General features: G+C 38.1%; 2 protein-coding genes across 4 annotated transcripts in view; one reads left to right on the top strand and one right to left on the bottom strand.

Annotated features, from left to right (window-relative positions):
- Positions 1-7,937, top strand: part of AIDA (axin interactor, dorsalization associated) — a 42,610-nt gene extending 34,673 nt beyond the window's left edge. Inside the window, exons 8-10 of the mRNA XM_050761400.1 lie at positions 2,516-2,638; positions 5,691-5,808; positions 5,953-7,937. Coding sequence (XP_050617357.1) covers positions 2,516-2,638; positions 5,691-5,808; positions 5,953-6,049 — 338 coding nt within the window. The 3' untranslated portion in view covers positions 6,050-7,937. The remainder of the gene's footprint in view (positions 1-2,515; positions 2,639-5,690; positions 5,809-5,952) is intronic.
- Positions 7,938-7,942: 5 nt separating this feature from the next.
- Positions 7,943-23,553, bottom strand: part of MIA3 (MIA SH3 domain ER export factor 3) — a 935,339-nt gene continuing 919,728 nt past the window's right edge. For 2 of the 3 annotated variants that reach the window (XM_050760985.1, XM_050760994.1), the window contains 14 exons: positions 23,134-23,189; positions 22,953-23,043; positions 22,317-22,455; positions 17,341-17,442; positions 16,650-16,710; positions 16,506-16,541; positions 16,363-16,430; positions 16,159-16,259; positions 15,853-15,990; positions 14,053-14,121; positions 13,837-13,916; positions 13,641-13,712; positions 12,023-12,173; positions 7,943-10,612 (listed from right to left, as the gene is read on the bottom strand). In XM_050760985.1, the coding sequence (XP_050616942.1) occupies positions 10,302-10,612; positions 12,023-12,173; positions 13,641-13,712; positions 13,837-13,916; positions 14,053-14,121; positions 15,853-15,990; positions 16,159-16,259; positions 16,363-16,430; positions 16,506-16,541; positions 16,650-16,710; positions 17,341-17,442; positions 22,317-22,455; positions 22,953-23,043; positions 23,134-23,189 (1,475 nt within the window). In that variant the 3' untranslated portion in view covers positions 7,943-10,301. The remainder of the gene's footprint in view (positions 10,613-12,022; positions 12,174-13,640; positions 13,713-13,836; positions 13,917-14,052; positions 14,122-15,852; positions 15,991-16,158; positions 16,260-16,362; positions 16,431-16,505; positions 16,542-16,649; positions 16,711-17,340; positions 17,443-22,316; positions 22,456-22,952; positions 23,044-23,133; positions 23,190-23,553) is intronic. The other variant, XM_050761004.1, reaches the window with a different exon arrangement.

The raw sequence follows: 23,553 nt of genomic DNA on the forward strand, positions 1-23,553 counted from the left end.
CCTGAAAGAGATCATCACTTCTTCACTGAACACTTTTGAGAGATTTACTTATTTTCTTATTTATAACTTACACTGTTTTGCTTTTAAGTTTTTCTTTGTGTATATCTTTTTATTCTTAAAATCCCACCTGGGGTGCTGGCTACACATCTTTATCAGCAGATACATCATTTAGGATACAGGTTAACAGAATATCCCTCACCTTCCAAAGGTGTGTAGGTTTGTTTGCAAAGCCCAGTGTTCTGTTTCCCTCCTGCGTTAGGCCCTCTCCTTCCTGTCCAAGAGAGAGGTCTACATTGGAGAGTCCTCCAAAGGTGGATGAGAATCAGGCCTTAAGTGAATGATCAGTGAGGACAGGGAGGAGGACAGATCCATAGCATGCCTGCTCTGAACGTAATCCTGTGGAGCATTCAACAAGTGAAGTATTTCTTATCCTTAACTATGTTACTGTGGTTAGGAAGCATGATTATTCTTAGGATTTGGTTTTTTTCTCCTATCCAGTGAAAAGGTAGTTAACCTTTTCAGTCTTTCAGAGGGAAACCACATTGGTTGAATTCTTTTGTTGTTGCCAAACATTGTATATAGTACTTTCTTTATAAAGTACTTAACAGTCTTTTAAAAATAATTATTGGGCAATTGAGAATGAAGTTGTCATACTCCTGTCCAGAAACAACTGCACAGCTAATCCAAGTGGTTTACTTTAATCTGTAATTTGAGGCAAGTCAAAGAAACAGATAGGGACTGAAATCAAATGAAGAGAACTTTTGTCAGTCATAGAAATAAGTTCAGATTCAAAAGTTCAGTAGTACCAATTAAAATAAAAAGGAATTTGGCCACAGAGAGGGATTATTTGGAGACCATGATCCACAGCACTAATGCTGTGAAACTTTTAACTTCTGATGTTTTCAGTTATCAAATATATGGCCTACTGGAAAGTATATATACTCTACATTATAGTTTGATCGGTCATTTACAGAACTGTGTAACTCATTCAGGAATGTACACTGTAAAACACAAAGATATTTAATGATATTGTAGTAGCTGTTAAGTTACCTTTGCATACATGTTGAACTAAAACATATTTTTGTAAATATCTTTAAGAACTGAAACAATCAATGAACTATATTGTTTTAAGTTCTCTAAGACAAATCTGTTGAGTAATAAGTAAACACTTGAGTAGTCATTAAATGAGTCCATGTTGAATTTGATTAAACTGGAAGATTCCTGGATCCAGAAAATTAAAACCATACACAATAATTTAGTGTTCTGTCTAGTTGGTATAAAACAGGTTGTTATAACAAATATAATGAGAATTTAGATAATATTTGTAAAATTATTCATTGATGGAAGGGTTTCAGTGGCAATTTTCATGTCCATTTTTGGTCCTTAGATTTGAATACAGCAGGGGGATTCTGATAATGTTAGATTTAAAGGCCTTTCCAAACCATATACTTGATCAAGTTTGGAAATTAGGGGTAAGGTCCCATTGAGGCATATTATTTACATTCTAAGTTTTTATTGCAGACAAAAATATAGTGGCCTATTTCCTAAGGAAAACAAAAAGTTCTTTTCACTTCTTCCCTATAAAGATGAAATTTTGTGTTCTACAAGCTTTCTTTTGTACCTGATTGAGACAGGTTTCCTCCTTCCCACCGCGAAGCCTCCCATCCCCTCACTCAGCCTCTCCACATGCCTCTGTGATCACCTGCAACTCTTCAGATACCTGCTCACACCAAATGGGAATTTCTATTAGTCCAAGAATTTCCTCTCACCTTTCTGCAAGCATCCTTATGAAATATACCCCCTGTAGTTGGCAGGGTTTTTTTTTTGTTTATTTGTTTGTTTTTTGTTATTTTGACACGGAGTTTCACTCTTATTGCCCAGGCTGGAGTACAGTGGCGCAATCTTGGCTCACTGCAACCTCTGCCTCCCGGATTCAAGAGATTCTCCTGCCTCAGCCTCCCAAGTAGCTGGGATTACAGGTGCGCACCACCACGCCTGGCTAATTTTTTGTATTTTTAGTAGAGACGGGGTTTCACCATGTTGGTCAGGCTAGTCTTGAACTCCTGACCTCAAGTGATCCACCCACCTTGGCCTCCCAAAGTTCTGGGATTACAGGCGTGAGCCCCCATGCCCTACCTAGTTTGCAGTTTTTTGTTTTTTGTTTTTGTTTTTGAGATGTCACCCAGGCTGGAGTGCAGTGGTGCAATCTTGGCTCACTGCAAGCTCCGCCTCCTGGGTTCATGCCATTATCTTGCCTCAGCCTCCCGAGTAGCTGGGACTACAGGTGCCTCCTATCATGCCCGACTAATTTTTTTGTATTTTTAGTAGAGATGGGGTTTCACCGTGTTAGCCAGGTGAAACTGTGTTAGCCAGATCTCGATCTCCTGACCTCATGATCTGCCTGCCTCGGCCTCCCAAAGTGCTAGGATTACAGGCGTGAGCAACCGTGCCCGGCCTGCAGTTTTTAAGTCTGTATACTTGAATGTTCCTAAAGAGAAACTTCTTTTCTCTTTAGATCTGAATGGCATAGACTTAACTCCTGTGCAAGATACCCCTGTGGCTTCAAGAAAAGAAGATACATATGTTCATTTTAATGTGGACATTGAGCTCCAGAAGCATGTTGAAAAATTAACCAAAGGTTTGTAATCCTAAATAATCATTGGCTTCTTATGGACAGAATTCTCATCTTATTTGTGTTTGTACATGTGAGGGACCTAGCATAGTTAGTATCTGGCAGAAGTAAATGTAACATAGTGTTTATTGATTTGAATAAATATACGTATTTTTAAAATTTAGAAATTAGGAATTGTGTTATCTACTTGTCTGATAACACTGTTATATAGTAAAACAATCTTTGATAATACAATTTTATTGTCTTTACCAACAAAACAAAGTTTTTCACACACTGAAGGGCTGGGAGAAGCAGGAGCACCCTAAGGCTCCCTGATGATTAAGTTTAATGATTAAGTTTTAATCTTGAAATTAAGAACCAGGGTTTTCTTCCAGGATTTCTAGTTTGGTAGAACGATAACTTGCAGTTAATTGTTAGGAAATAGGAAAGGACAAAAGCAAATTTTTGAAACAGTGAGGTTACATTTCCAAGTACAGTTCTTAGTATTAAATACCCATGCTTTTTGCCCAGTGAAAATTTCGGTGTTCTCCAAAAAGGTGACTTCAGAATCCCTTTATCACCTGAGGGTTCAATTGCAGTTTCTGAAATGTTCAAGCTCTATAGGATATTCAAGTGCCTTTTGAAGTGATTGCCTCGGCATCTGAAATATTCGATATTTCACTTCTCAAGTCTGATGCTGCTGCCTCCTCTGTTCTTCTACTAAAAGACCTTTCAGTGCTTCTGTTAGAACAGTGGTTCTCAGAGTATGATTCCTGGAACAGCAGCAGCACCTGGAACCTTGTTAGGTGGCACCCCCAGACATCCTGAATCTGAAACCATGGGGACGGGCCTAGCAGTCTGTTTTAGGAAGCCCTCTAGGTGATTCTGACATACACCAAAGCTCCAGAGTCGCTGTGTTAGAAGACTATGTATGTAGGAGGTGCTTAATAAATAGTGTTGAAGAAATTTCAGTTACAAAGTATGTCTTCTGAACAAAACTGTTGATTTGTTTCATTTCTTTAACTCTGTTGCCTTAAGAAATGTTTGTGATGTGGAGGGGAGAAGGTGGAGTGTTTCATGGGTTAACTTTTCTATTTTATTACAGTGTTCTTTCTTAATGACTCGACTCACCAGATAATAAAAGTAGAACTAGATTAAAAATTTGACTCTATTCGTTTTCGCCAGCTTCAAACTTACTGTTTACCGTTACTGTAGTTTTAACTGATATTAGTGTTAATGACCATACTTTCATGTTTACAAACATTTTAACTTAATCTTCCCAGGATATTCTTGTTTTATGTTTTGTTCTTTCTTATAAAAAGCATGATGAGGGATGCAGGAAATATATTATTTACAGGTGATACAGATTAATAATTTAACTTCCTCAGAATGATGGTAACATATTTGAACTTTGGCATTGTTTTGAAATGTGACTTTATCATTCACATTTATTCAAACCTCAAGACACAATCATGAGGAGGAGATGGGTTTCCTAGCTGAAAAGACTCTGGTATCTTAAAAATCTTTGAGGTTTTCTAATGACAAAATGCCTCTGAGTATTGTGGGAGGGAGAAGAGAAGCCACCGTTTGTGGAAATGGCAAGGTCACACACCTAGGGAAGAGATGTTACCAGTAACCTAACTATTGTAATCCTTTCGAGCATGTTGGGAGTAGATGGCTGAATATGCCCATCTCTCTCTCACCCACATCCCATTGTCTCCTGAACAACTGGTTTTTCTTTCCTCCCTTGCCATGTGATGTGGTCCATTTGGACCCAAGTGCTAATGCTGTACACACATTTCTGAACACTGCTGAACTTCTAGTGACTTGTGAGTTTTGTCATCAGTGACAGTATTAAATGTATGTTATCTTTGAAAGCCAAGCTCCTGGACTGCTCTGGTTAAGGCAGTATTTAGAAGTAACCAGTGAAGAGTGAGACACTGACTTCCTTCCTTCACTTTCCATGCCTTCTTTAGAAATTCATTTTTCTTGGCCACATTGATGAGGCAACTTATTTCTCCATTTTTAGCTTTTTCCTGCAGGATTGGGGGAAGAGTTTATCTCTTGGACTTTGGGGACACAGGACTGTCTAAATTGCTTATTTTTTTCTTTTTTTGAAACAGTCTTGCTTTGTCACACAGGCTGGGGCACAGTGGCATGATCATGGCTCACTGCAGCCTCAGTCTCCCTGGGCTCAGGCAGTCCTCCCTCCTCAGCCTCCCGAGTAGCTGGGACTACAGGCACCTGCCACCAAGCCCGGCTATTTAAAAAATTTTTTTGTAGAGGTGGGGTCTTACCATGTTGCCCAGGCTGGTCTCAAACTCCTGGGCTCAAGTGATCTGCCCACCTCTGCCTCCCAAAATGCTGGGATTACAGGCATGAGCCACCGCACCTGGCCAGAACTGTCTAAATTTCTCATTATCACTTGCTCATTGGAGGAGAGTGGCAGAATAGATAGATTTGCTCTTTGAACCTTTTGTCTTCTACAGCACTGCCTTGACACAAACATGCAGTTCCAGGAAAAACATCACAACAGTGCTTTGAATACTGCAAAAGGTATTAGGGAAAGAGATAACATTTTACAGCTCAGCCAGCATGTGATTTATGTTGTTTGAATTCCAAAATACCCCCAGGATTGAATTTTTGAGTTTTTGTTTCGGGGTTAGGGAAATAATTCAAGTTTAAATTTTTTTAGGAACTCTTTTAAATGCATTTTCTACCTAATGAGTTTCTATGTGTATTGAAGTATCTTCTTTGTTCTTCTGTGGCATTTCGTATTTTATAGCAGCTTATGATTCTACCTGTGTACATAACTGTTATACATTCTTGAAGCAGTCTAGCTCAAGAAGTTTTGCTATAGTTTGTAGAATTGGATGATAAGGAGAAATGTCACTCTTCTCAGATACAGACGAGTTTGGGGTGACAACCATAGTAAGTTACTGTCAAATCATTGAGACTGGCACAAGTTGTTTTGTCGAATTATGCCCGCTGTTCATATGCTTCTGGTGATCAAAGAAAATGAATTGACACACAAGAAATGTGCTATCTGTGGTTTATGCGGCTTGTTTTAATTCCTTAGGTGCAGCTATCTTCTTTGAATTCAAACACTACAAGCCTAAAAAAAGGTTTACCAGCACCAAGTGTTTTGCTTTCATGGAGATGGATGAAATTAAACCTGGGCCAATTGTAATAGAACTGTAAGTGGTGTGCATATAGAGTTAGTACTAATTTGATGGTGACTAGTATGTATTTCTTCTAAATCCCCCATATCCAGTATTTAACCTTGGAAGAGTTCAGTTATCAAAGTGTTTTAAACAATCATCCTTCTGTTGTGATTACAGATACAAGAAACCCACTGACTTTAAAAGAAAGAAATTACAATTATTGACCAAGAAACCACTTTATCTTCATCTACATCAAACTTTGCACAAGGAATGATCCTGACATCATGAACCTGGAACTTCTGTGAATTTTACCACTCAGTAGAAACCATCATAGCTCTGTGTAGCGTATTCACCCTTCAACAGGCAGGAAGCAAGCCGCACCCAGACCAGTAGGCCAGAGGGAGTCCAATGCAAAGCTGTACCACAGAATTCAAAGTCCAGCACATCACTGACATATAGGACTCCTTTGGATACAGGTTTATTGTAGATTTTGAAACATGTTTTTACTTTTCTATTAATTGTGCAATTAATAGTCTATTTTCTAATTTACCACTACTCCTACCCTGCTTCCTGGAACAATACTGTTGTGGGTAGGATGTGCTCATCTTCAGACTTAATACAGCAATAAGAATGTGCTAGAGTTTACACATCTGTTCACTTTTGCTCCAGTATGCTCTTTTGACTTAACTTCAAGCTTTGGGTTGATGTGGGTAGGGTAGTGTCAAACTGCTTTAAGAGGAATTGGACCAGTTCTGTGGCCTAAGAAGGTCTGTCTGGATGTTTATAGGCAGCTCCTCTGAAGTGGCCTAAATTCACCCTGATCTGATAGTTTTCCTGCTTAGAAAGTGTGCCTTGGCCAGATCAGTATCCCATATGGGAGTGTTCCCTAGGTTGTAGCTGTGATTGTTTCCAGATGACCAGATTGTTTTTCTGAAAATGAGCATATTTTTAGTCATGTTGATTAGCTGTTCTTCTACATCACATTGTTACTCTTTCTGATGATGATTCTAGGGTTAACATTGGAACCATCTCAAAGTAATTACAAATTTTTAGATGGGTTTACAATGTCTTCTAAACATGTAATCTAAAAATAATTGAGTCAGATGCTAACGAGATACTGCAGGCATAACTGCTGTTTTTCTGACAACTGATTGTGAAACCTTAAAACCCGCATACCTCTTCTTATAGTGAGGAGTATGCAAAATCTGGAAAGATATTCTATTTTTTTTATATAGGTAGATAGGATCGCCATTTATTTCCTATTTAGATATACTGACATTCATCCATATGAAAATATGCAGGTCATTAGCTTACTATAATTTGACTATTTACTTTTGACTTAATGGGGCATAAATAAAACTTTCATAGTACACATGAGGTGGATATTTGATACACAGAACATTTGTGGTGGGCTTTCTGTGGGTTAGATGTAAAGCCCACATATTTTAATATTCACTATTTTAAATGAGCAATGCATGAGGGGAATGCAGTGTCAGTACCTGGCCTATTTTTAAACTAGTGTAATCACCCTAGTCATACCATTCAGTATGTTTGCTTTTTAAAATAAGTAACCACAATTAAGTTGTTTTAGCCCTTGCACTTCAAGAGATCTAGTCTTTACTTTCAGTTGTCTGTTAGGTCCATTCTGTTTACTAGACGGATGTTAATAAAAACTATGTGAGCCTGAACGAATTCTCGGCCAAATTTAGTCTTGTCTCTCATCTTGATTGGATTAATTCCAAATTCTAAAATGAGTCAGTCCACAATAGCTCTAGGGGATGAAGAATTTGCCTTACTTTATTGTTCACTCAGTTCCTAAGACTGTGAGTTGTCAAATCCCTAGACTGTAAGCTCTTCAAGGAGCAAGAAGCGCATTTTCTCCGTGTCATGTAATTTTTCTAAGGTGCTTGGCAGCACTCTGTACCCTGTGGAGTACTCAGTACCTTTTGTTTGATGTTGCTGACAAGACCTAAAAAATAATCCCTTAAAAAAACGATTAAAATGTAGCAAAACCGATGTATTATTTTTTCTCTTTTCTCATAAACCGTAAGATATGTATATCAAAGTGATAATTTATATGAAGCATCTGCTATCCTTCACATAAGTATGGTTTATATGAACTACAAATACCTTTCATCAACATTAAAGAAGCTTAAATTGAACACTGTGTGATTAGCTTAACTTTAATTCGGACTTGAATATAATGAGAAAATGAGTGATTGTCTTGCAGTTGACACAGAATATACTACATCCCACAAATTACTTACTTTCCAATGAAAAAAATCAGCCATTGACGATGTCACTACAACCATAGCAGAAATGCCTTCAGGCTGAATATTGCTGCTTCATAAATAAGACAATTTTAGCAACTAAATCCAGACACAATTAGTTGGAGATGACTTCAGAAATAGATGAAACTTTAGAGATGGAAAAGTGATTTGACTGAGGGATGATACTCCCTATGCCATCTGCATTTTGGCGCCCTGCTTTGGGGTTTGCTGCAGAAATGGTGCAATCAGATGGATGTGAGAGGAAGCAGTTATGGACTGGCTCACAACTTCTCAGAGAAGCTACACTGGAATCTCCACAGCTTGCCAGTTTCTCAATTATGTCAGATACAGAATAATCACCAAAAAAGGCTTTAGAGGGGAAAAATACTCTTAATTTTGAATTTTAAAAATAGATTTAATTTACCTATTCTACTTACCTTCCTAGATGGCATAATCTACACTTAAATGACATTTAAAATTAGAAATTATATTAATTTCAGCATTGTTTTGTGTCCTAAAGAGACTGACAGGTAAATTCAAAAATTGTATTTGTGACTTAATCTTATTTTACATGTGGCTAAAAGTGGCCTATGCTCCTCTGTGGAGTTTTCCTCTTAATTTCTTCTATTCTTGATATTAAATGGGAGGACATATAGATTGAATTCTCTTTTCCTGAAGAATTTATATATCCTTATGAACTTTGACAGAGTTGCCTTCTTTCAAAGTCCTTATCTTTCTAAACTATCTTCAGTTGTTTAGTATAAAGAGAAAATTGTTGCACATTGAAGCTTTTATTCCTTTTTACAAGATATTCTTAATCAATTAAATATCACAACAGTGACAAGACATACACTAGGTTTCAAAAATATTACATCATAGGACTTCAATGAATGGAAGAATGTAACCTAGCAGCAAACAAAAGTATCAGCCTTTTATGATTTTAGTTTTAGTCTAGATCTTAAACTCCTTAAAAGGAGTGCTATTATTACTGTAATTAAAATGTCTGAAGTTAGTTCTTAGAAATGCTGTAGAGTATTTAAAGAAACATTGTTTTAAAGGCACAGTGTAGTAATGGATAAAACTTTAAGTATGCTACAATTCCAGATGGTTAGTTACTGATTTTTAAATAAAAGCACCAATGTTTAAATATTAATTTTGGAATAACACGTGTCGCCCCCCCTCTTCCTCCCTAAAAAAAAACTGATTTCAACCCTTGATTGCTGACCTAGGGCATGTTGTAAGCCTCATAGTCCTAAATCATTCTTTCTCATGGCATTATACTCTTCCAATCTTATTATATTCCTCAAAAATCAGTGGCAAGGAATGGGAAAGACGAGACTGTACATTTAAAAATTTTTAAAGATTTCTGTACTTTTATGGCCATGACACATCATTTTCATTTTTCTGTTGTGTACCTTTTTTCTACAGGAATGGTAAAAGCAATAGAACATCAGGTCAAACAACTCTTGCTACTAATGTAAACTCACTCTCAGAAAACCATTCTAAACAGACAATGAGGATCGTAAAGAAAGCATGTGAATGCTATACAAGTGGGAAATAAACTTCTTTGAAATGAAAAGACATCACTTGTAGAGTTCACAGGTGAGGGGGTAGCAGCCGGAAGTGTGCCACCAGCCACCATCTTCAGTTCTGGGAGCCGGAGTGTACATGTTCCCCAAATCGCACAAACCTCATTAACAGTCCAATGAATCAACAGACACTTGGGAAATATTAATAACAAATTTTTATGAGCTGTTACTACAAAGAACTTCAGCAAGAGGGGAGATGAAGTTTAGTGATCTTTTAGTAAACATTTTTAGCGTAACAGTCTTTGTGACCAGATAGTTTTAAAAAAAAAAACGCTTATAAACACCATTGCTCCGTATTCAGCTGGTGTACACTAAAAATAGGATAATGGAAATACATGTTCTTAAAGCATTTCCACAGGAAATGTTCATATTTTTCATGACATTCTAAATCATTTAGCAATTACATATGCTACATTAGCTAAAACACAGGTATTCTTTATTGCACATTTCAAAGTTGTAAGGACGCTCTAGCTTAAAAGGTGTCTTATTTAGGGAAGAAATGACATTTCTGAATTGTTTGGCTCAAAAATGCACACTGCCGAGGCAGCGCAGTTCTAACAACAGACCTTTTAAAATAAACTTTTGTATTTTGAAGCCAATGAAATCTTTTACTGTAATGAATAATGCACAGTACACTTTCTCTCCAACAAAATGTCAGAGGTCATAGTTATGGGCTCTGTTTTAAAGCCTGTGAACAGTCCTGGCTAGTGCTCTGAGAGGCAGGAGGAGGATCATCTCTAGAGCCTGATGGCGGTAAGTCTCTTGCAGCAGGTGGTGGTGGGTAATCCTGGGGACCATGGGTTGGGGGTGGTAATCGGGCACCAGGAATAAAGTACTCTCTTGGGCCAAGTGGACCTAAAGGTCTAAATGGTGTGTGTCCAGGTAAAAATTCCCGAGGGTGGAGAGGCAGGTCCCGTTTTCCTGGTGGAACGCCTGGTGCAAATTCTCTTAAGCCTAGTGGTGGACGCATACCAGGACCTGGAAAACAAAAATTATTTCTAGTAAATTCCTAGGAACATATCTAAATTAAGATAATGCCAGGTATGTTAATACGGTCTGTCATCCTTTTTTTTTTGGAGGCAGAGTCTTGCCTGTCACCTGGACTGGAGTGTAGTGGAGTGACCATGGCTCACTGCAGCCTCAATCTCCTGGACACAATCGATCCTCCCACCTCAGACTCCCGAGTAGCTGGGACTACAGATGGATGCCACCACTCCCAGCTAATTTTTGTATTTTTTGTAGAGATGGCGGTTTCACCATGTTGCCCACGCTGGTCTCAAACTCCTAGACTCAAGGGATCCACCTGCCTCAGCCTCATCTAATGAATGGTGGGATTCATAAAGTGCTGGGATTACAAGCGTGAGCCACTGTGCCTGGCCTATCATCTTTATCTTAAAAAGAGAGAGATTTGCACTCCACCATACCAAGAAGACAGACTAAATATGGCTTCATTGCAATAAAAATTTTGATAAATTCCATTAACTACTGTGTATCAGTTACAAATTTATGCAGTACACTTTGGGAGGCCGAGGCGGGCATATCACGAGGTCAGGAGATCGAGACCATCCTGGCTAACACAGTGAAACCCCGTCTCTACTAAAAATACAAAAAATTAGCCGGGTGTGGTGGCGGGCGCCTGTAGTCACAGCTACTTGGGAGGCTGAGGCAGGAGAATGGTGTGAACCCAGGAGGCGGAGCTTGCAGTGAGGAGAGATCGTGCCACCACACTCCAGCGTGGGCAACAAGTGAGACTCCATCTCAAAAAAAAAAAAAAAAAATTATGCAGTAGCTCAAGATGGAGCTAATAATGCCATAAAAATTAAGGTGCTTGCCCTGCTGGAAAAGGCCTTCCAGCTGCATCTAATTAAATTCAGCAGCATTCATTAGATAGCTGTTAAATTCTACCTTCTCTTTCATATCTCCTTCCTTTGTATTCCCAAGGTGAGGACTGAGGGTTTGTATCTTTCCCTAATATCCTGTGACCTACTGCTTATGCTTCCATTATGGGTGATTAGAAGCTTTATGTTGTAGAGTGTGTATATTTGTGACCTACAAGACATCTTAATTAGGGGATATATTTTATCTACCTTGCTATCCATTGCAGAGCCTAGTACACAGCCACAAATGTTCAATAAACATGTACTTAATATTTCTGGCTTTTTATGAATAGCCCCTTTCCTTGTTCTATTAGAGACAATTATTGCCCATCTAATCACAGGAGATTATGCAGCACCCTTTGTGTCCTAAGGAACTTGGGGAAAAGTTAACAATGTACTCAATCAGCTTCATCACTGCATTGCAAAGCCCTGCAATTGCAGTTGTATTAGCAAGGGATAGAGGGAGATGAATGTGTTTACAAGTCAATCACTACTGTTCAGATCATCTTACCAAAGGGTGGAGGAAGTGGCCGAGGCCCGAAAGGTCCGCAGAGCTGAGGTGGTGGTCCATATCGAATGGGTGGTGGTATAGGGCCTCCCATAGGGGTGCTCATGAGAGGGACTCCTGAGAAAGGAGGGGGCCCTTTTGGAGCCATATTAACCTGCAGAGTAGAAGCAATTGAAGTTTTGAAATACTCTGGTATGACAGACAAAAGCACCAACACCAGTAAAAACTAAAACCCAATGAAGCAGATATCAGGCATTTGTCCGAAGAGCAGAATTAGTGCAAAAAACTCTACCCCTCTCATTTGTTACCACTGATAGCTTAGAAAGGTTAAAAGTACGCCACAGGAGTGAACACTTGCTATAATCGTATTATTGCTTACATCTGCAAATGGAAGGGAACGCACAGGTTATAAATGGAGGTCATTCCTGACTAATATAGAAGTTATGCCATTCATACGTCTATTTCTAAGGCAGTCACTCCCTCTGCACATCCCTCCCATCAGAGTAATTTCCATATTAAGGATGCAGAGAATGAATGGGAATGAAAAATCCATTCTCTACCATGTAATAGTGATTGAACAGAGTACCTTCTGTAGGCCTTACATATATTAACTCGAATTATCACATCTCTAAATCTCTAATAGGACCATCTTGTTCTAAATATGCAGGAACACAGGCACAGAGAGTATTAGATTTGCTGACGGTCACACAGCATGTAAGAGGCTGGCTGGAATTCAATGCCAGGTTTGACTCCAAGGCCACGTTCTTTCCACCTCTGCTTCTCCTGTCTCACAAAGCAGCCTCTACACTCTTTGAAGTCTCCTACTTCAAAGAGGTCTTGGGTCTTATCCAAGCTGCCCTTGGATAAAAACATTTCTCAAGAGATGTGTATTCCTGGAGTCCTCTGCTGGAACTTGGAAGTATTTTCCAAGAGAAACAATGTTATGTACACAAATTACACAGGCACAGCTCTATCTACCTTCATTCACTAGTAATACTGTCTACTATGAGATACTGATTAATAATTTCCTATGGGAAAGTGGGTTGGAAACTCTCAATCATTAAACTTATTTTAATTTCAATGTAGAGAATCACGGTGAGGTATGATCAGAGGACTTACCAGCCATAACAGCTACACAAGTTACAAGAGAATATACTTATGTGAACACTGTTTAAGGACACTGCTGGGAACTGGCTCAATGGGTAATTATAGACTTTCACTATTCAGTATTTCACTTCCAGCAAACATTCTTCTGTTATTGATCTGTAATTCCAGACCATTCAAAATAGGGTTTGCCTAATATACAATTGGAGGTATTCTTAAATACCACACTTCCAAATGAAGACATAGTAATGAATTACACAATTTACAATGAATTTACTTTGCCTAATAGCATTAAACACTGAAACACACAAGAGTGGGGACTTTTCACTTTTGTTTAAGTTAATTACAGTTACAGCAGATGCTCTACTCAGGTTAAATGTCTAACTAAACAGGAGAGAGGAGAAAAGGCCAATGAATCCATCAGATTTCAGCAACACTCCCAAGTCAAGGATAAAAGTAAGATCAATATTGCCATGCAACTTATAGCCCAGTTCAGTCCACACTTCTAAGTACTTACTGCTACTGGATGCTCAGCCAAAGATGTAATGCTGGGAACTGAGGGGACTTCAGGCTCTTGCAGAACAGTTTGCTTTTTTAAAAAATAAATGAGATAGTACAGGTAGAACACACAAATAGGAGATGAGGCAAAGACAGAGTTGTAGGAAAAGCTAAATGTCCTGAAATAACTAATTATTCAAAATGGGTGCATTTACCTTGCCTTCATCGATTACCCTGTTAGGGGAAGAGCCTCTTGAGCTGCTGTTCATCATGGCAGCTGTACCAGATCCTGGATCTGTTAAAGACCAGAGAACTGATTTAGACTTATTCTGACTTGTGTACTCTGTGAGGAGGATTAAAAAAAAAAAAAAAAATTCCTCTACCCACTTCCTGCATGGTTTTAGACTCTTTGAACACTCTTGCTCCCTTACCAGAAGGAGAGGGTTTCCCAGATGCCTCAGCTGACCATCGAGGATGAGGTAGAGGCCCGTCCACTGATCCTTGAGAAAGAAATAACAGAGCCCTTATATGTATTTTTTGGAAGAAATAATCAATTGTGGACAGGTCAGGGTTCAAGTCTATCTGGAAAGCAATATTAAAAATGGGTCTCCCAATCCTTATGAAGGGAAATCACTTACAATTTATGCACGGACTTAAAGAATTAAAATAAAAACTGCCTTGCACTGAAAGAACAATAAATCCTGCACATTAATGGCTCTGGTTCTACACTTCAAGCTACAGACTTCCATGTATTGTATTCTACATGGTGATTTTTGTTCAGTGTATATGTAATCTGACTTCTGTATCTTACCGAGTATTATAGACATATTTAGGATTCAAAATAGACTTAACAGCGTTTCATACTATAGTAATGAGAAGTGGAAACATGTATGCCGCATAAACTATAAAGTTATTAAGGCTACTTTATAATACAGTTGACTCTTGAACAATGCAGGGGTTAAGTGTGCTGATCCCCTGCGCAGTCAAAAATCCACGTGTAACTTTTGACTCCCCAAAACCTGCCTACTATTGACCAGAAGCCTTACCAATAACATAAACAGTTAATATATATTCTGTATATATATTGTATACTGTATTCTTACTTTAATAAAGCAAGCTAAAGAAAATGTTATTGAAATCATAAGAGGAAATGTATTTATAGCACTGTATTGTATTTGTACTGTACACGTACATGGTCTGTTTACAAGATGAATCGTCTGACTGAAATGACTGATAACTGCTACTGCACACTCCAATCTATGGTATATATCAAAGCAATTCAACTTTCTCTAGTAGTGTCATGACTCTGCTTCTGGAGAATACTTCCAGCATCACTAGTGGCATTTTATATGGGTCCCATGGTATTATTCAAGGTTTATGGTATTGCACTAAACATGAAAAATACACAAGAACCATGAGAGATTATGTTTACTGTGATACACAATTTACTGGAAAGATGAACTGCCCACATGCAGATTAACATCACATGGTGTTTTAAGTGGATACTCACAACACTTGAGCTCACTGTAGTAGCAATAGGAGGTGGTTATGAAATTATTACAGTAGTACAGTATGTACTACAGCTAATCTTACGCATTTATGATTTAAAACTGCATCTTTACATGTGTTTATTTTTTCCCAATTGTGAATGGTATCAGGTACATCTGTGCTTGTGCAAGTTATGATAAATTTTAACTTTTAAAAATAGATCTTTGTATATTTTACAATAGTATATGATAAAATAGACTAGTATTTATATATATTTTATGCATTCACGACATACATAAATTTTTCTTAAATTTTTTAATATTTCTAGGCTATGTGGTTCATCTGCAAGTTCTTTCAAATTATTGCAAAGCTCCAAAAAATTTCCCAAGATATTTTTTGAAAAAAATCTGCATAGAAGTGGACCTGCACAGATCAAACTTGTGTTGTTCAAGTGTCAGCTGTATTTGGGAGAGGAATCCCACAGAACTTTAATTGAAAGATAAAAGCTTATACTTCAGAGTAAAAAACTAAGAAAGAAAACAATAAAGGAAAGTAATAAATGCCTTCTGTTCTAAAGCAAAATCTTTCAGTTGAATACTTGCAGTTGAATCCACCAAGACAAAGTAAGAAATTTTCTTTTCTATACTGGACAGACCCAAATTCTAAAGTGTTTGCATTAGAATTCTCAAATAAAAGGGAAAAAACCACCCAAGAGTATTGCAAGGAAACACGTGAATACTCACCAAATTCACTTCTAGGCATATCTCTTCGACTGAGCGTAGCAGAGAGAGGTCTCACGGGTGGCTCCACTGTCAATGGAGGGGAGCATTCACCACCACTCACAGGGGATGGGCCAAAAGAGCCATTCTGGCTCAGAGGACCTAAAGATGACAGCGTCGTGTTAACATTTTAAGACAGACTTTTTTTCTTTACTCAGTTCTTGGGATTATTCCTAGGGTACCATACCATTACACACAGAAACAAAAAGTCACGTATATATATTTTACATCAAAAAACAGATTGCTGCCCTTTACAAGGTGCTCCCTTACCTCTCCGTGGAGGGTTTTGTGTATTTGGTCTTCCTGGCATTGGTTTTACAATCACAGGTTCTTCTTGCAGCATTGCCATCTTTTGTGTTAATTCTAATAATCTTGAATATAGAGAAAGAATATTTAAGAAAGACTTAAATGTGAAACAGAAACCAGTTCCTTAAGACATCACACACTGAAAATACAGGCATCAAAATCACATACTTGTGTCTCAAGTTGGCAGCTTCCCTTTTCTCTTCAGCGATAGCTCTTTCTGCAGCACGAGCTTTGAGCTATTGAGGAAAAATATCCAAATTCAGCTGTGGGAGACTATGCACAAAATAAGGTAAAGAAAAAACAAATCTTACCCAGTTTTCATGAGCTTTCTTCTCATGGGTAGCAATCTGAAAAAGATAATATATCACAAAATATGCTTACAGATTCATTAGAATAGCCTGTAGTACTTATCAAAGAATTCCGGGCACTATATAGTAGAGCACTAGAATTATTACCTGGTTTTTAAATGACCGCTCTGTCTTCTGTAATTCATCCTCCATTTCTTCAATTCTCCGCCTAAGAATTACACTTGGTTTTATCATTTAAAGCACAACCAAATAAAAACCCAAACCATCTGACTATGTTAACCTTTACCCTAACAACTGTACCCTAATACAGCTTATCCAGAAATATAAAGCATATTTTACATGGTTGGTCATAACAAAAGTACAATACGATGAAAACTAATGATACATAATTTCCTTTAACAGCTGGAGATTCTGAGTTGATAAATTAAAATTTCTTTAACTGTTTCTAAATATGTTCTCAAATAATCCTATTATTAATATCTTCCACTATAAACCTTTTTTCATCCTTTAATTATATTATAAAAAAATTTCCCAAAGTTAGGACTACTGGGTCTATCAAATGGCAAAATCACTTTAATGGCTTTTGACACAAACAACAAACTGTCCCCACGCCCCCCCGACCCCCAGAACTGTTTGCATGAATCAAGTTCTCTTACAGTTTTGCCAACACTGGCTATTTGTTAATATTTTTCCATTTGTTAACTTAAAATATAGTTTTTCTTTTTTGTGAACTGATGTATTCATGTCCTCTAACCATTTATTTGTGCTTTGGTGCTAATAAAAAAAGCCAACACTAGTTTCATTAGCCACTGATACCCTCTTTAGAAGGTGAACTTACTTGTAAGTTTTTACTTCCTCTGCAGCCGAAACTGCCTTTTCATCTGCAGCTGACAGCCTGTGCTCTCTTTCTTGTCGTTCATACTCTTCTTGACTCAGTTTCCTAAGATAAAACTGGTTGTCAGTGGAAGTGTTTCTCTTTTCCTCCTGGCATTCTGTCTGAATACTCTAATAAAATCTCACTTCCTATCCTATTCTTAAAAATGCATCGATTATACAAAGTCATAGGAAGGAACCCAAACTGTTCTTCAGGATAAAAATCCAACTATGGCCTGTTGATACATCACCTGCATTTTCCAATGTCTCATAATTCTCTCCTCATTAGTAAATAATACAAATGTAAAAAAGCACTATGTGTCCCATGGGAAAGACTGTTGTGTTGAAATGATGAATGCGCACTTTTCTTCAATGTAGAAAGCCAGGACTGATCAACCTAACACAGTTAAGCTTATTAGGATAATGCAGGAGATAATTACTTCTCTTATTTCTAGCCATGGAAAGACCACTAATTAATTTTCTTATGGGCTGTTTCTCAATCCAAGAATGGTACCACGATAAAGACAGCCAATGAAAGAGCTTTTTAGAACATGTCCTTAACTGTACAATTAACCCCAGAACATTTTCACACTACAGACATGGAGCTCTCCTACCTATTTCAATGGAATCATGATTAAGCAGAGAGACAAATCTGAGTATCGGCAATGTCTGTTGAACAGAAAAGGAATCCAAACTGTCCCGTAATCAGGGTGCTATGTACTGGAAACTGGTTTTAACCTGACAACCTTCAAGCTCAAGAGGTCAGCCAACTATAACACAGATTGTAAAGGCAGCAACGTTTAATGGTTTAAAAGTGCTACCTGTAGGTACCCTTATATTTCTTTACTTATAGTTCTGATGCAAAAGGTACCTGAAAATTTTCTATAAATTGGAAACAAAAATAGAGGAGCTATAGTAAAATAGTAAAAAGGGTTATTAACACTAAAGAGAAAGAAGTTTATGTACTCTTTTACAACTGCTCATTCAATACTTCAGCAAATATTTCATAAGTGACTATAATATACTAGTTACCTTGTAAGAGGCTAAGATAAAGGCATGGGTATGGTAAGTACCACCTCTGCACTAAAGGGGCTCACAGTTGAATGTGTAAAAGGTGCATATAAGAACAGAACAATCCCTCTCTGACTCTGGCTTAGGAAGGGGTGTGGAAAAAACAAGTCTTGAAGAAAGATTCAAGAGAATTTTGTTTCCAATAATGGATGAGTTAGTCTGCAAACACTGAAAATAAGAACATATGGACAAAAATATAAAGAATGTGCTCAAAGGCATCAGAAAGCTAATAAGGCAGTGAAGAAAATCCAGCAGGAAAAAACACAGAATTATAAGTAAGCCTGGCATCTTAAGCCATTTTCCCCCAGGTTCATCCTTGCATTGAAGACAATGCAGACATATAAGAAGGTTGAAAAGAACTTTCAACAGATCCCTGGGTTCAGAGAAACAAGAAGTGGAGTTCAGGACTGCCAATGAGAAGGACCCCTAGTAAAAGCCCTAGGCTTTGGGTTGAGACCAGAAAAGAGCTGCACACTTGGAGTACTGAACAGGCAATAAATACAATGTCCTTTAAAGGGATTAAGCCGTTTTTGAATGATTTTAATTGCTAACTGGAATAAAGTAATGACCACCCACTAGAGGTAATCTCATATATTTTCTGTAGGACGCTAACATCATCTTAGACCTCAAATTTCCCTGACAGTTCACCGCTCCATCAAAACCAACCAGGCATTCCACAAGACAAGACAATGTGATCACAATCTAAAAGACCAGAGAAACACACTCATAAGGGATCCACATAATAGGATTACCACATAGATTTTAAAACAATTGTGCCTTACATATTGAAGGAAGTACAAGTCAAGATTACACATTTCAGCAGAGGATTAGAAACTATAAAAGTGAAAAACAGTGAAACCAAAAAGAACTCAATGATTTTAGCAGATTAGACAACTGAGGTGAGATTTTAGCACACTGGAAGATAGGTCAGAAGAAAACAACCAGAATGAAGCAAATTCAGAACGTAGGAGGCACTGGGTGAGGGGTAGGAGTGGGAGATCCTAGTATGTTTAATTGGATTATCAGGACAAGTGAGAATGAGATAGAATTGATATGTGAAAAAAGAGTCCCCAAATTCAAGAGATGTTTATAACCTCAAGCGGTATAAATGCAAAAGAAAAAGCAGGGGCGTAGCGGTGGAGGGGTGATGACAAAATCCTACATGTAGGCACCTCCCAGGAAAACTGCTGAAAAACCAAAAAGAAAAATGACTAAAGGCAGCTAGGGCAGGCATAATACATTTGAAAAAAGAGAAAAGAGAAAATAAGAATGATAATAGATTCCTCAAAGAAATTTTAAAACCAGAAGATAATTGGTTATCTTTAAAGCGCTAAAATTAAACAACTATCAAAATTCCATAACCAGCAGAAAGACCCTTTTAAAACAGAGTCAAAATAAAGACATTTCCACACAAAAGTAAACTCACTGAACCTGCATTAAAGTATATTCTTCAAGTAGAATGAACGTGATCCCAAATGGAAGACTGAAGATGTAGGAAAATGAAGGATGACAGGAACTATAAATAGGTGTGTAAATTGAGTATCAGCAGGTTAGCGCCGTAAAAGACAAACATTTTGTGGAGTTTGAGCTACACAGACCATTAAAATACGTGACCACAATAACATCTAAGTCAGGAGGAAGTTAAAGCCCAGAAAGAGGTAACTCCTCTATTAAGAAAGAGGTAACTATACTATGTCAGACTTTTTAAAAGTCCAGGATACATGCTGTGGCCTTTAACAAGAGGACAAGTAGAACAACTTGTAACCACCAAGTTTAAATAGAGAAGAGCAGAATCATTTAAAATACTCTAACAATTCAAAAAAATGAAAAAAGGAACATAGAACAGGCCATCAAATAGAGAGCAGATACCAATATGTAGATTTCAACTCAAACATATATTTACAAATTACATTTAAGAAGCAAATGAGTACTCAGTCTCTATGGCTACCTATTTATTTATGCTACAACTCACTCCAAAAAGACTTTTAGGAGCATAAACATTTGAGTAGGTAGGAGACTGCCAGGGAGAAACAATAAAGGACATTTTTACTACAGAGAAAACAACATACATGAAGACAAAGAGGTTTAGAGTGGCATGGAGGAACGGTTCTGAGTCTGCAGTTCAAGAAGCATCAGAAGAAACTACAGGAAATGCACCTGGAGAGGCAGCTCAGGACTAGCTGATGGGAAAGTGGCCTCTACCTGTTAAGGAGTCTGGAATTCACCCTGAAGGGAATGGAGCATCCTTGACAGATTTTAAGCACATAATGACATGGACAGACTTGTATTTTAAAAAGTTCACTCTAGCAACTATATAGACAATCGGAACTGGGAAGAAGCTGTATAAGAAAGACTGGAGATGGGGGGCCGAGCGCGGTGGCTCACGCCTGTAACCCTAGCACTTTGGGAGGCTAAAGCGGGCAGATCACGAGGTCAGGAGATCGAGATCATCCTGGCTAACATGGGTGAAACCCCATGTCTACTAAAAATACAAAAAAAATTAGCTGGGCGTGGTGACAGGCGCCTGTAGTCCCAGCTACTTGGAAGGCTGAGGCAAGAGAATGGCATGAATCTGGGAGACGGAGCTTGCAGTGAGCCGAGACTGTGCCACTGCACTCCAGCCTGGGTGACAGAGTGAGACTCCATCAGAAAGAAAACAAGGAAAGGACAGGACAGGACAGGACAGGACAGGACAGGAAAGGAAAGGAAAGGAAAGACTGGAGATACGTGATTAGCTAGGGACTGGCATAAAAGATGACAAGGGCCTGAACTAACACAGTGACTTTAGTGGTAGACAGCAGAGTACAAACCAGACAAGGAGACTGAATGAATGTCGGGGAAGTTGAGTAAAATACTGCCACATCAATGGGTTAATTGTATAATGAAGAAAAACAGTTGCCATTTAAGTAATTCACATTACTATTGGAGGCAGAGAAGTGTTTGTTTTTAAAAAGTAATGAAACGGGGAATGTCTCTCTGAAGCAGAACAGGCATTTAGAGCTGGCCTGAACAAAACCTGGAAAATCTAAACTGGCTGCTTGGTGAGCAAAGAATTAGAAAAAACATTAATGGCATAGTTTCAATATTTAATGGCATACAGCAGTAGCAGTCTAAGCATTTTAAAAAGTTAAATTTGCTTAGCAAGAGAGGCCTTCTCACACACTGCCATATACACCAAAGAATAAAATATAAGAGCAAACACAAATAGCAACTGCCACAGATAACCTATTTTTAGAGAATTCAGATGTTTTTGTGGAGAAAAAACTTGAACTATAAAAATACAGCTTTCAAAAGGTGCCTCGCTTGAAATTTGAGACATGTATTTCAGAGGATTAATATCTAAATATACACGCCAAATAGTTTTATATTCAAAACTCCTAGTATCTTTGCCACAATTATATTTAGTTTGAATATTTGAATGTGAAGTCCAAAACTAAATGTATCTGCAATAAGTAAATTTTCCTTTTTTGAAGTTTTTATTCTACTAAAACACATGTCATACAAAATCACTCAGACTTTTTAAATTACATAATTGACCACAAAGAAAGGAAAGTGAAACAAGTGGTGGAGCCACAGACAAGGCATGGCTAGATCTTCCAAAGAGAAGCACTCCACAGCAGCACCTGTCGGCACCAGCACACTGCTCCCCCTTCAGGGAGCTACAGGGAACAGTTTCTGACTACTGGTTAGAAAGGAAAGAAAAATGCAGCTTATGAGAAACAAAGCAGAAAGAAAGAAAGACAAATTTATACTAATTACAGATGTAAAAAAGTATAAATAATCCTAAAAAATGATAACAGTATCTATATTAGTTACACATTTATTTAGTCACATGACAATACAGTTCACAGGAAATGATGACAGTCTTACTTTTGCAAAGCCATCTCCTTCTGCTGATAGAGTTCATTCAGAATCTCCACTTTCTGCCTCAGGGTTTTGCATTCATCTTCCAGTCCAGCTTTGGCAGCTTGTAGTGAGTTGCGGTCATCTTCCAATTTCTTTATCTGGTCTGTAAAGGATAAAACATTGGAGTTTATTTATTTATTTATTTATTTTTTTTGAGATGGAGTCTTACTCTGTCACCCAGGCTGGAGTGCAGTGGCCGGATCTCAGCTAACTGCAAGCTCCGCCTCCCAGGTTTACGCCATTCTCCTGCCTCAGCCTCCCGAGTAGCTGGGACTACAGGTGCCCGCCACCTCGCCCGGCTAGTTTTTTGTATTTTTTAGTAGAGACGGGGCTTCACCGGGTTAGCCAGGATGGTCTCGATCTCCTGACCTCGTGATCCGCCCGTCTCGGCCTCCCAAAGTGCTGGGATTACAGGCTTGAGCCACCGCGCCCGGCCTAAACATTAGAGTTTTATGTGTGTGCACAAGAACTTGAGAACTTGGTTGGGGGCTGGTGCTGAGAGAAATGAGACGAATGAAAGCAGGAAGCCGCTCTTTATCTTTCTAATGCAATTTTGTATCTTTCCAAGATATAGCAATTTCTTCTCAAGAAGCAACCTACCTTCCAGGTTACATTTAGTGGACACAGAGGCTCTTAGTTTAAGTTGTAAAAGTTTTAGATCCTCTTCAACTACCGATATTGCAGTCTGTGTCTAAAAATTGCAGAAGAGAGAAGTATTCATAAAAGTGAGACATAGTAAAAGCATTCACAGGTAATCATGGGACTCTAAAAAGGATTATACCCGAGAGACATCCATCATCTGCTTAATCTGATTTTTCATCTTCTCATTCTGGTCACCTAAAAAACAAAAGGATTTCTTTCATTGCTTTTTCTTCCTTTGCTTTTTAAATCCATATTTTCTTGATTTACCCAAAACCAAACAATTGTCATGTTCAAACATTTAAAGAACAAACAAAAACAGAACAGGGTTAGACTGACTTTTAAGAGAACTGCAAACTTAAGACTGAAAAAGTGAATTCCCATTTGTACATAAACATGTTATACATGCCATTCTTGAGCAAGAAGAAACATGTGAGATAAAGCTCTTTCTTCTCTCTCATATCTACCTCCATCTGGGCTTAGTGTCTTATTCAGAAACATTCCCTCCTATTCTCCTCCAGAATCTGCTACCAGGTGTGGTTTAAACACCCACTACACAAGC

Source organism: Macaca thibetana, chromosome 1 (assembly GCF_024542745.1).
Source record: "Macaca thibetana thibetana isolate TM-01 chromosome 1, ASM2454274v1, whole genome shotgun sequence".
Classification (NCBI taxonomy): domain Eukaryota; kingdom Metazoa; phylum Chordata; class Mammalia; order Primates; family Cercopithecidae; genus Macaca; species Macaca thibetana.